Source organism: Pieris brassicae, chromosome 7, assembly GCF_905147105.1.
Source record: "Pieris brassicae chromosome 7, ilPieBrab1.1, whole genome shotgun sequence".
Taxonomy (NCBI): domain Eukaryota; kingdom Metazoa; phylum Arthropoda; class Insecta; order Lepidoptera; family Pieridae; genus Pieris; species Pieris brassicae.
In genome coordinates, this window is record NC_059671.1 from 6,006,083 (window position 1) to 6,018,918 (window position 12,836).

At 30.5% G+C, this 12,836-nt stretch overlaps 1 protein-coding gene across 2 annotated transcripts; it reads left to right on the forward strand.

Annotated features, from left to right (window-relative positions):
- The first annotated feature begins 2,039 nt into the window (after window positions 1-2,039).
- LOC123712510 (protein zwilch) lies at window positions 2,040-12,009 on the forward strand. 2 transcript variants are annotated; one of them, XM_045665627.1, is made up of 14 exons: window positions 2,040-2,231; window positions 2,304-2,358; window positions 2,713-2,854; window positions 3,071-3,311; window positions 3,676-3,840; window positions 4,079-4,221; window positions 5,045-5,259; window positions 6,967-7,046; window positions 7,653-7,876; window positions 8,015-8,234; window positions 9,751-9,874; window positions 10,371-10,515; window positions 11,178-11,314; window positions 11,678-12,009. In XM_045665627.1, exons 1-14 carry the CDS (start codon window positions 2,103-2,105, stop codon window positions 11,785-11,787), a joined length of 2,130 nt encoding a protein of 709 aa, XP_045521583.1. In that variant the 5' UTR covers window positions 2,040-2,102; the 3' UTR covers window positions 11,788-12,009. The 2 variants fall into 2 exon arrangements, with proteins under 2 accessions (XP_045521583.1, XP_045521584.1); XM_045665628.1 differs by having other exon boundaries at window positions 2,040-2,219.
- The last annotated feature ends 827 nt before the right edge of the window (window positions 12,010-12,836 follow it).

Below are 12,836 nucleotides of genomic sequence, written 5' to 3' on the forward strand. Positions count from 1 at the left end.
AATTGTTTAGATAAACAAATATTGCTGCTCTAAATTTCAGTTTGCTAAATTGAGTACATAACTATGATTGTATGTCACTATAGGCAAGGGCACGCATTTGTTTCTTTGTTCTTGGTAAGATTCCCAAACCAAACAGAGCTTATTATTCATGAGAAAAATCCTAGCAACTAAATAACCTAGGTGAAAATAATCGTTTTTAATTAATTTTAGCTAGTGGAATTATAATCTTATTTTTTAGTATATATCATACATAAAAAGGACCAAAACGTGTCAAAATTATTTTAGGTAGTCTTCATTTGTTAAAATGATTACGTTATGTAATTTCATAAATCGACATGTTACGTCAAACTGACAATCGGCATCACGTCATAGGATACTCACAGATTAAAAGGAATTAATGTAATCACATATTTATCTAGGAAATTCTATTTTGAACGACGATAGTAACGCTCTGATACTCAACCCGCCCACTTGATCAAGAATCGTTTTAATTAATCTGATTATATACCTAACAGGGATGTATTTACATATTCAAATTTGTCATAAAATAAAATCTGTGTAAACCTGAGCAAAAACAGTATGTAAGAATCATTAAATAATTCGTCGTGTCGTAAATAGTATTTTAATCTAAATCTAATATTAATAAAAATCAAATTTTTCGCACATAATCTTATAAATATTGCTATTATTAGCAGACAATGTCATACTTCCAATCAGATGAAGGAGTAACCAATCCTTGTCAAAGTAGCGTTGGCGAGAAACGCTGTGATCCAGCCCAGTGCTACTCTGTAGCTGAAGTTATTTTTTTTGCTTTTTCCTCTATTTTCGTTAGGGAAATTTCGTCTAAATCTATCATCTAAGCATCTAAATTAGACGTACAAGACCCTTTTTTATATCTGAGAAAAAACCACAAAGGTGATCGAACATATTCTATTACGTAAGCAAGGTGTCTTTGATTTTCATATTTGGTGATAACGTCAACAGTAATTATTTACTTTTTACACATATTTTTACCCACACATTGTCTATGCTTGAAAACGAAATGCTTTTTCGAGGATTCCTACTAAAAAATAATACGTATATGTACTATTATTTTTGATAGCTTTGCTTACTTTTGCTGACAAGAGGATAGGGGGAGGGAAGAATGTATTGCAGTAAATTTGCTTACGTAATACTTGAACCGCCCCAAGCCATTTTGCTAATATAAAAATATTCTTGTATAATGAAATAAATCTACTTCTCATCATTCCAACCCTGCTTTTGCGGTACTACACTGCCTTTGCGGTAACTGTAAAACGACTAATAAATAAATCCTATATTGCTTCAGTTAAGGTTTTTATGCTCATACGAATCTGAGGTTAGCGTTTCTCGATAACGAAGGCAGGGTTAAAATATGCAAATGTTTTATCGTCAAATGTATTGATACTGTAACAAATTTTAAGATAATTAATTTAAAACCATGCAATTTTACTCATATAAGTTTTGGCGAGGAGGTGTTGTACGTACTTATGTTCCTTAATACGAACTTAGTAGGTATAGAACTTGTTAATTTATATCATTCCCTTCAATACGTGATAATTTCATCTTGAGTTAAGCACCCTCACCACAGAGAAGAGTAAAATATTTTTTTGCGTAGAATAATAATGTCCTAGCACATTTACATACTTATAAATGTAACACTATACATTAAGGTACCTGATACAATTGAATAATCTGTAATTACAATTACACTTTTTTGTAAAAAACGATACTCTATCAGTAATTTTGGCAAATATGAGTATTGTATTTAACGCCATCCAGCGTCACATGCCGCCGTGTAATGGCAGCTTTCATCACAACAACAAATTAAAACAGTTTATTTTACTTGATAAAAAATAAAATAATCTTTATTAATATTATTATTTTTGAGAATTTATTTCATGGCTAGATCATTATGGATAATTCAGTTCTCATTTTTGACAGCTGGCTTAATGACATTAGCATTATGTGAACATCATCGTTAAATTTTTATTATTTAAATTTGGCCAGTAAAATTCAGTTTGAATTACGAATCGAGTTGTATTATTTATTTAAAAACAGAATATTTAGTCAAAGTATCCATAATGGATTGTTTTTCTATTTCTAAACAGCCAGATGATCATTCTAAATTGTGTATTCAAACACAGATAAGTCCTAGTTATGTATCAATTTATACAAAAAGTAGCAATGATGTTGTAATGGTATACGCAAATGTAAGGTTTTGTTTATTTGATTCTTAAAACGTATATATTTTAAATGTTATTTTTATATATTTTATTTTTTAGGCAAAACAAACCGTGTCCTCAGATATTAACAAAAACAGTTACAAAAACAAAGAAGGTAAGTAAAAAATACTCTTTATATTATATCTATTTCTTTAAGCTAACTTTATTTTATTCTCTGAAATCTTAGAAGTTATATACTACATTGAAAGACAAGTAATGTGCAGACTATTATAGTATCACATACAATACATTGTTGATCTGAATTATATTCAAGCAATAAATATAATTTCATATAGTAATATTTTTGTTATTGGTTTTAATATCAGCCTTTTGAGATCTATTTAATCGAGGTCACTATACTATACTAATCAGTATAATTTTGAAAGATATTGAGTCATTATAAGTATATTTCTAATTAATTCTAAAATAAACAAACACCCATGTTTAAATAAGGGTCAAATTATTTCAGATGAGTTGGATTTAACTGGTTCTCCATTAAAACTAGATTTGAGTTTACATACAACATTAGATGACACAATGTTTTCTGAAGAGTCGCAACTGTGGAAAAAAGAAGAGTTACTTCATGCACCAATTGATTTAGAAAATGCAAGGTATATTTTAGGAATCAAGAATTTTAACAGATTTATAATTTTTTATGTAGTTAAATCAATAAATGCATATTTTAAATTACTACTCTACTATGGAAAGATAAAATTAAGTTATTAAGAAATTAATTATATTAAGAACCATCTTACAATCCTACATGTGTTGTTAATTTGCATAAGAAAAACTATCAAAATAATAATTAGGACTTTAAAATTTTGTAGAGATTTAGCAAACTCATATACACAAACTCAAGCAACATTATCCAAAGAAGAATCAATACCTCAGTGGATCCTGTGCAATCCAAATTCTGACGGCAAACCCTTATTACTAACTATACAGTCTAACAAAGATGAATTCGCTAGAGGTATAGTCAATTATGAAGGCTGTTATGAATTGGAAGAAGTAGATGTTGATAATCTTATAAAGGAATTTGCTGATCAGGAACAAATTGATGAAGATTTAGTAAGTTATTTCTATGTTCTATACAGTAAACATTAAAGTTTATCTCAGTTTGTCTCAATAATTGTACCATGTTATAAGGCTGCTTACAATTAACAGCTTTGTAAATGATACCTCTCTACTACCTTTCTTCCAGTTTTGGGCCTATAAGATCTACAGAAATCTCTTTGTATCTCTAATCTCTTGAAAGCTTTTAAGACCTTAGTTCTTTGATGCAGGAAGAATCTTGAGATTTTTAGCTTGGACATCTTTTAATTATTAACACATAGTCATACATATCATAACTGAAGATTTCAAAAACCTGTATATCCTAAAATCTTATCGTAATAACCTCTTTATTTCATGGCAAGAAATGTACCAATTTCAGGTGAATGTACTTGTGGATTGCAAGTATGCAGTAGCTGGTACATCCTATAATGGTCTTAATATGGAGGAACAACTTAACACTCCACACGGAGGTCTAACAGAATTGCACTGTGAATGGAATGCTAAGACCTTACTGACACCATTTATTAGCTGTAAAATTAATCTAGTAAGTAATGTGTAGATTTTTCAAATTACCACCACACATTACAGTGTTTTGCTAATTGTGAGTAAAATTTGCTTAAATATGTTCATCTTAGAATCAGTTGTAACATTACTCGGTCTGGTTCACTTACTTGACTTATGTGAAAAGTAATATCTTTTTATACTTAATATATTTATACTAATTGTATGGATTAATTTTTAGTATAGTATGTTTTCGTTTTTAATTTTATTAATATATTCAGGAACAAGAAATTACAGTTGGACACTTAGCAAGCCCTTGCAATGAAGTGTGGAAGTCTGTCTGTGTATTATACCATATAAATGAACTTCTTGTGGAAATGACTGCATCAGGAGGCATTATTGATCTCGAAAAAGCTGTTGTAAGGTACTTAATTTTTCTACTAAAATATTTTTTTTTATAGAACAAGAGGCAAACGGGTAGGAGGTTCATCTGATATTAACTGATACCGCCGCTCATGGACACTCAATACCGGAGTGCTCGCGAGTGTGTTGTCGTCCTTTTAAGAATTTGTACGCTCTTGAAAATATTTCAGTGGGCAGCTGGTAATATTGGAAAATGAATGATATGTGCTAAGTTTTGTTAATAGGACAGACTAAGTTAAATACCGTAACTATATAATTTTAGTTATTGAATTAAGAAATAAAAACCAATAAAAGGTTTCTTGTTTTAATTTATTTGAAAAGGCTTTCGCAAAATAAACATTATTTTATGTTTGACATATTTGTTTGCCAGTTTGCATAAAACACAATAAAGCACTTTTATTTAAGAAATATTATTAAAACAGAATAATCAATACTATGACCTTTGAAATACTTAATTTATTTGTAATCCATAAAATTACTGAACTGATTATTTATATATATGACGCGTCAGCACAGCTGGTGAATTATATATTTGAGCTGTAATATGTACCAATCCTAAAGTTGTATACATATGATAATCTATATTATAAATAAAAATATTGCTAACATCAAAACTCGAAGAGAGCTTTTGGACTAATTTAAAAAAAAAATATTTCTTGAAGTCTGAAGGTTTTTATGAATAAAAACATCGGAAAAAACGTCATACAAGTTTAAATGGCGGAAATCGAACAGTCTCAATGCATAGCATAAAAAAAATGTTCTATTAATGTTAGTAGGTAGGTACTAAAAAGGCGAAACGAAGTTTCATATTGAAATATTTACAGAAATCTCATCCCCGGTATGAGACGCTATAACAACGAAAAACGCCTTACCGATCTACTCAAAGAAACTGAAATATATACATATACTGCGGAATGTCCTGCAGGTGGCTGTCTTTGTGTCACAGAAGATACGACTACCCTCAAACAATGTATGAATGATTTGAATAAAAAGGGTTCTAGTAATGACTTCACTTATAAATTGTGGGATGTTTTAAGAGGTCAGTTATTATTACTTTATGTGCACTAATTCAAATTAAAAATATAATACTATAAGTTTGCAGAAGCAGATTTAACTTACTAACACAATAAAAAGAACAATCAAAAGATTAGACCATGTAGGTACTTCACAGTTTTAAAATTTACTGAGGGTAGTAACAGGTCCGTTCCACTCGAAGTTTCGTTAATTTATTATGATTATACATTTCTGTAATGGATATAAAGATTTTGCTGATACTCGATTGTGAGGATCTGGTTAACGCTGCGCTTTCTCAGTCATTTTTACACGTGAATATTTTACGTTATAAGTAATTGTTGTCCTCATTTTGAACATCACATATTTGAGAGCATTGATAAAATAAATAAATTTAAATAAGCTGTAGAATTTTGGTTTAATGTAGTTAGTAATAAAGATTGACTTTGCGTTTTTTCCATATCTGATATATTTTTATTAATACTGAAGTAAATTAAGGCTACCTCTGACGATACGATTTAGTAGACTTCCTTTTGGATGCACTCCAAATGGAAATGTATCGAGATACGGTACCATTCACAATACTTCCATTTGGATGCATGGCGTCACTTCGAACTTTGCAATCGTACGGAACGGAAATAAATAATACTATGGATAACAATACTTTACTGGTGGCAGCAGTTGTGTGTATTTTATTAAAAAGACAAAAAAAACCTATTTAAACAATTTCTTAAAGTGGAATTTCTGTTACTTCCAACACAAGGTCACGCGCGGATAAAGACATAATAAAAAAAATTATAACGCTTGAAAAATACACAGCACATGCACCACCATCGACATCAAAACATTAACTGAAACAATAACCTCAAAAAAATGGACGCCGTTTTGCCCATTTACGGACAATTCGGACTGCTTCCATATGGCGTGGCGCACGTTTCTGACATTGACGGACGGCCGCGGATGACGTCCATTTGGCCTGGACGCATGGATTTCAATCCGTTTGGAAATGCAGAGCTGCCTGACGTCCATCCAAATGGAATATTTTTTTACCATTCATGGGACGATTTTGGACGACGACTACTCCATTCGGATTAATGGACGTATCGTCAGTGGTAGCCTTTATGTCTTATAATTTTTTTTTTAATTTAAAATTTAACTTTCGGATGATAGGTTTATACTCATCTTTCTTTAAAAACCAATGGCGCTTAGCCTCAAATCTGTAACTGATTAGTGATCATTTAGCTTATTTATCTTTGTAAGTAAGTGCGATTAACCATCTATATTTTTGTCAGATTTTTCTTAATAATATTATTATTTACGTTACGAGGGAATTTATTGTGAATAGAAAAAAATCCATTGGTACACAGCGGATATTCGAACCCTAACCTTTAGCAACACTAACGAATTTCCTCAAACAAAACTTAGATATAATGCATATAAAGTGTGCCTTGAAGGTTTTGCAGGAAAGTTATATGTATTTTATATGGGCTTGGCTGTGATAATCATACTTAACTCATATAAATTAACGGCTTTTTTAATGTATATGTCGCAGTATAGTAGTTCATTCAGAGAGTTAATTAAATCTCTAGACAGTTAATGAAAAATCGATATTCAATCAAGTCGTTAGCATTTTGATTTAAATAACATGATATTTACAAAATACATATACATGATATTTACAAAAATTATTATGTTTTGTATATATTTTAAATAATTTTAAAAATCCTCCTTTCAGAATGTGAGACAGCTGAAGAACTGATAACACTACTCTTGAAAGCACTTTCCTTTGTTTCAACCGGAAAAATACGTCCATTTGTAAGTGTTTTTTTTTTAAATTACCGTTTTAACTATGTTTTTAGTGAGTTTTTCTATACCTGTTATAAAAATAATAATTATATCCAATCCAATAAAGTTATAATCTACTATGGGTCAAGACCAAATTTTCGTAAATATGTTTTTCCACAAATTTCTATGACTAAGTTATATTCAACAACAAATTTCAACTAAAAGAACAGTCCAAGTTTCATCAAAATCTTTTTAATGATTTTGGAGATGGCTATCCACTTATTAATATTTATATAGATACATGTAGTATCTATGTAAATAATGATATATATTATTATATAATAATGATATATTTGGAGTTGGTTAAATTTTTCTACTTTAAAAAAAACTTTCTTTAAAAACTACTAGTCGTGGCTCAGAAGCGCAGCATCTAAAATTAAACTTCCTGTGATGATTGCCAACCTTCCAAAAGAGGTTGCTGTATAGGATCTCTGGCTTTGAGTGGCCATAGGAGGTGTCACTTAACATCAGATGAGTAACGGTGCCTGACCGTTTGCCCCGTTCGTAAAAGAAGACATTACTTTTTGTTACTGATTTTTTAAACATTACTTTACCTTCTTAAACCATTAATTTCAGATTGACGTAAACAACACCTCAATATTATCAAAACTAGTATTAAAATTATCAAGAGGTCACTCTCAAACGTCAAAAGTACTTAAAAATCTCCGCTCAAGTCCCCCTCAAGCGTTATCTTTGGTGGCCCAAGTGGGCTTTGAGAAGACGACATGGGAATATACCAGGATAATGTCGCTTCTAGAGCATTCATTCTTCTTGGCCGGTGTCTGGAATACTGATGCCAGGTAAAACAGATATAGGTTATTTAAAAATTCGCTTGCATTCATAGTTGCAGAAATTTATATTCATTATAATTGAATAGGAAATATTATTATGAAAAGACATATGGTTTCATTACATGTATATTTTTCTTTGATTTTCAGGTCTAAAGAAACAATAGAACAGATAAACCAAACGATACAAGATATGACTATGGGAGGTGACTTCACATTGAACCCTTTTGAAAATTATGGCACAACTGAAAACTCCATAAGACTGGATTCAGAGTCCTTCTGTATTGAAGATAATAACGATTTAACAGTTGATGACTTCGCGTCGTTGAAGAAACATGGTCTTGTGAGTGAGAAGAAAGATGCTAATGAGGTAATCGTTATAAGATATTTTTTTTTGAAGTGAAACTAACTGTCACATTTTTCGGTTACACGTCACATTTGTTCGTTACGCCCCATCTTTTTCTTGTCCCTACCACGGTTGATTCGAAGGCATTAATAACAAAAATATATAATAACGATAACAATTATAGTAATTATATTTAATTGTATTACAATTTATGAAATTCTGTAATAATCTTAGTAGTGATACGGTAAAATGAAATAATTGTATTATTTTTATTCATGTCTATGTTAATAAAAGCCTTTTGTTAGACTATATCTAATTTAACTTTATTTAACCTATTTCTGTAAAGTTGCATATAGTAGATCACTTCTTACGTGTGTACACTAGTACACGCACACATTTTTTTAAAAATCATAAGCGTAAAGTTGACCTGCTTATAATCACGGTTCACTTTAAATAAACAATTTTATCGAGTATCTATCTATAATGAAATTAAAAATATATATTTTTTACTATTTACGACAGCAGTGTTGGCCTAGTGGTTTCAGAATGTGTCTCTCATCCCTGAGGTCGTAGGTTCGAAACCCGGCTGTGCACCAATGGACTCTTTCTATGCGCGCATTTAACATTCGCTCGAACGGTGAAGGAAACCGGTTTGCCTTAGACTATTAGATTAACGAATGATCATGAAACAGATACAGAAAACAGAATGGCACAGACCTAAAAATATTGTAGCGCCATTGATTTATTTTTTATTTATTTATACCACAACGTTAGCTGTACTTTGGTAGTAATTTATCCTAGTTTTGCGCATATATCATAAACTCTTAGTTTATTTGGCTTTGTTAGCAAACACAGTAATGATTTCGAATTTATTCGTTGAATATTTTTTTTTGTCTCCTTGCCGTATTACCATGAGACCACCAGTTTCGACCTCCCTGGATTTTGTCAACATACAAAATTGTCTCTTTCGTTATGTACCCATTAAACAGAGACACAAACAGATTTAACTTATTCAGGAAGATTTAAAGTCCAGACTTAACTATACGTTATATATCACGTTTTTTAAATACGGAAACAAGGATTCACGTGGTTTTGTTATTACCCTTATTATTATTTAGTTATGCTGTATCAGAATGCGGCGCTACAAACTTTTGGTTCTGATCTGAGAGTTCTGATTGTTTGTTTTTTCTAATTGCTAATAGGATATCAACTCTTGTGCCTGACGAATTATGGCATAATTTCAGTCTAAGACATGCCAGTTTCCTCACGATGTTTTCCTTCACCTTACAAAAGCGCACATAGAAGGTCCATTGGCCGGGTTTTGGATCTACAACCTTAGGGATGACAACACACTGAAGCCTCTATCTAGGCCAACACTAGTATATACTAAACAGTCTTTTTCTTAAAAATAATTATCTATAACGCTGTGATTCGAATTTTACTTCCGCTTTTGTATAGCAGACATACAACGCTTGTATAAGATCCACACTTAGCGCTAAGGCTGCAGACTCAATCTTACTCTAAATGTATATAATTGCAGGTACCATTAATCCCGGATGAAATAGACATTAGTCCCTGGAAGAATCTTTTAATGAGATATTCTCAAGTGCATGTATGTTTGGAGCATTTATTTAGAGCTGAAACCTGTTTGCGAGCTGACTTTGGTAAGAATTTTTTATCTTTTACCCTAAATAATGTTCAATGTTTTGTCTATATCATTTTGTATGTATTAGTGACATAATTTAATTAAAACTTAAATTCATCCACCAAAACAAAATGTCTTTCAAAATACAGCATATTACAAATTATATATAAATTTTGAACCTATAACATACTGTGGTTATGTTGCATGAATCCTATATATTATTATCCGTTAAAAAAAAACAATAGAAATTTTCTGAAACATTATTCTTACGAAATCAATAAGATCATTAAAACTGACATCTTAAGTTCCATCTAAAATATATTTACCATAAGCAATAATCCAATGGTTCCATATACCTACACAAATCATAGAATTCCAGCAATATTATACAAACTATTACCAACCTGATGACGCAAATACAGAGTTGGTCATAAAAAAAAAATTTTTTTTTGGCAACTGGGACATTGGAGGCAAGAGACTGACTAATACTTACACTTCTTGTAAATACTTTTCAGCACAATTAAAGGCCATGGCATCCCGGTTATTGGAGTTGTACGTGTCCGACAAATCTCCGGTGAAATCTGCAGGCCAGCTTATGAACGACGCAGTGGTTAAAATAAACGTGCCGATCGCTAATAACATCGTTCAAGACCATTTGAAGTAAGTTACTATTGGAAACAAAAGAAAGCGCAAGTTATTCATACAGACGATAAGTTATTTTATTCATGTAACTAAGCATAACAAACAAATATACAGTATTTACAATTAACCTAACTTAAATAGTAATAATAAAAAGAAAATTAAAACTAATTAAAAAGTTTGGTCCCTGTGGCAGTCTACCTCTAACACTGGCAGCATTTCTGTGGCTGTGTGACGATACAATACATATTAGTTTTTTAAGTAGATAGACGAAACTCGACCATGACTATGAACGCACGATGTGTAGCTATATATAGCTTTTACGTATATGGAAACCTAGAGCTAAACAAATCGAAGTTCTAACAAAAATATACTTGTATCTGTCACACAAAATTACCAAGATTCCATATAAGGAGACCAACTCTGAGAGTCGAGACTTCCGTAGGATCCAAAAACTTATTGAAAATGTCATACAGAAGTAACCTTTGAATAAGTTCGAATCTATTTGTCTCTTTCTAACGCATAAGAAAGACAAGTATTTCCTTGGACGCCACAGAATATCTGTACATTCATTTCTGCGAATGCACGCTAGACATTCAAGTTTTTAGTCTCTTTAGTGGGATAAAGAAAAAACAATTTCAAAACTATGTATTATAATAAAGATCTCAATAATATATTTTCAGGAAATCTGCGAGCTGGTATCGTTTAGAGCTGAGCAAAACCGAACGCGCTATGAAACAAGGACTTAAAAGGGATTGCAGATATGTCTATGTGTTTTCACAATTGCCCATCTTCCCTCCTACTGTATGGAATAATATTGGTATGTAAAAGAAACATGTATTACATTCAGCCAGTTTGCCTAATAGAAAACAACTATTTTTGATAGGTTTCCAAATTCATTGTAAAACGATCCAAAAATTATCTCAAATTTAACAAACTATATTCTTTCCGCGCGTTTAACTCATCAAAATTTCCTCTTTATTTAGTCCGAATTTTTAACAGCCAGTAACATTTTCATACAATTATTCAAATTCCAAATTCAAATATCTTTTAATCCCTAGAATTAAAAAGATAGATGTAATAAAAAAAGTTGCCGTTTAGCAAGAAATCGTACTTTTTTAAAATGTGATTGTTTATGGCTTTATTACAGAACTAATAATTTATATGTCTTTATTGTTTTCAGATCCTCCAAGTGAAGAGGTCGTTGAAGCAACAACTCTAGGAAAAATAAAATATCATTGTACTAAATACACATTTTTATCAAACAAAGTTAATAGAAATATAGTTCTATGATTTGTAAATTAGTTTGTAATGACTTTGTATAAAAAGATTATTAGAGATTATAAAATCCCTAAAATTTTATATAAAAATATATTTAGTGCTCTGGATGCAGTTTCAAACCCATAACTAACATATTTTTTTATAAAGTATTGGCTTCAAATAGATATTCAATTTATGACCATAAGACTTCTGCCAATTTGTTAATAAATAAACAATCAAAATTACCAAACCACATGTTTTATGAAATTTAAATTATGTAGTTTTGTTAAATACAATGTATAAAAAGCTATGTTAAGGTGTTATAAGATAAAATTTCTAAAATATACCGAAAATTATGTATTAATTAATGTATGTTTTATTTATTTATTTATTTTATTTATTTACACTTCGTTACACTACAAAATAAAAATAAAAATTAACATAATTAAATCAAAAGGATCGTAACTGGCGGCCTTATCGCTTACGAGCGATCTCTTCCAGGCAACCACTGTGAGTAAAGAAAAAAATAAATGTATTAAATAAGATAGGCAAGTAGTGCAAAATACATGTAATACACAGTTATTAAAACAAAACTAAACAGGAATAAAATATTAAAGATACATTAAAGAGTAAAAAGACACATAAATCACGATAATTTAAGATTATATATTTATTAAAAAATAAATGTTATTAAAAACTGATTCTCTTATATTCTTATCCTTCAAAGATTTAGAAATACTCAGTTTATACATCCAACACCTACAGAAAAATATACATTTCAAATACATATATTTCTTGAGAAGAATCTTGAGATCAATACTGGACGAGACAGACATATTTTTTATTTTAATTTATATGGTTCCATCTTTAGGAAAACAAGCCTACGGGACGCCCAAAAAGGGCAGTCATCTCTAGGAGTATGCTCTTTTTATCAGTTATAATGTTTTAAAGAAAATAAAAATTTAAGTTTAGTTAATTGATATGTATACTATCGCAAGCTTACAACTATTTTTTTAAATTTACTTTTAGTGACATATATTTCTGCATTGGCCGATAGATGTCGCTTATACGTTTAAACCAAA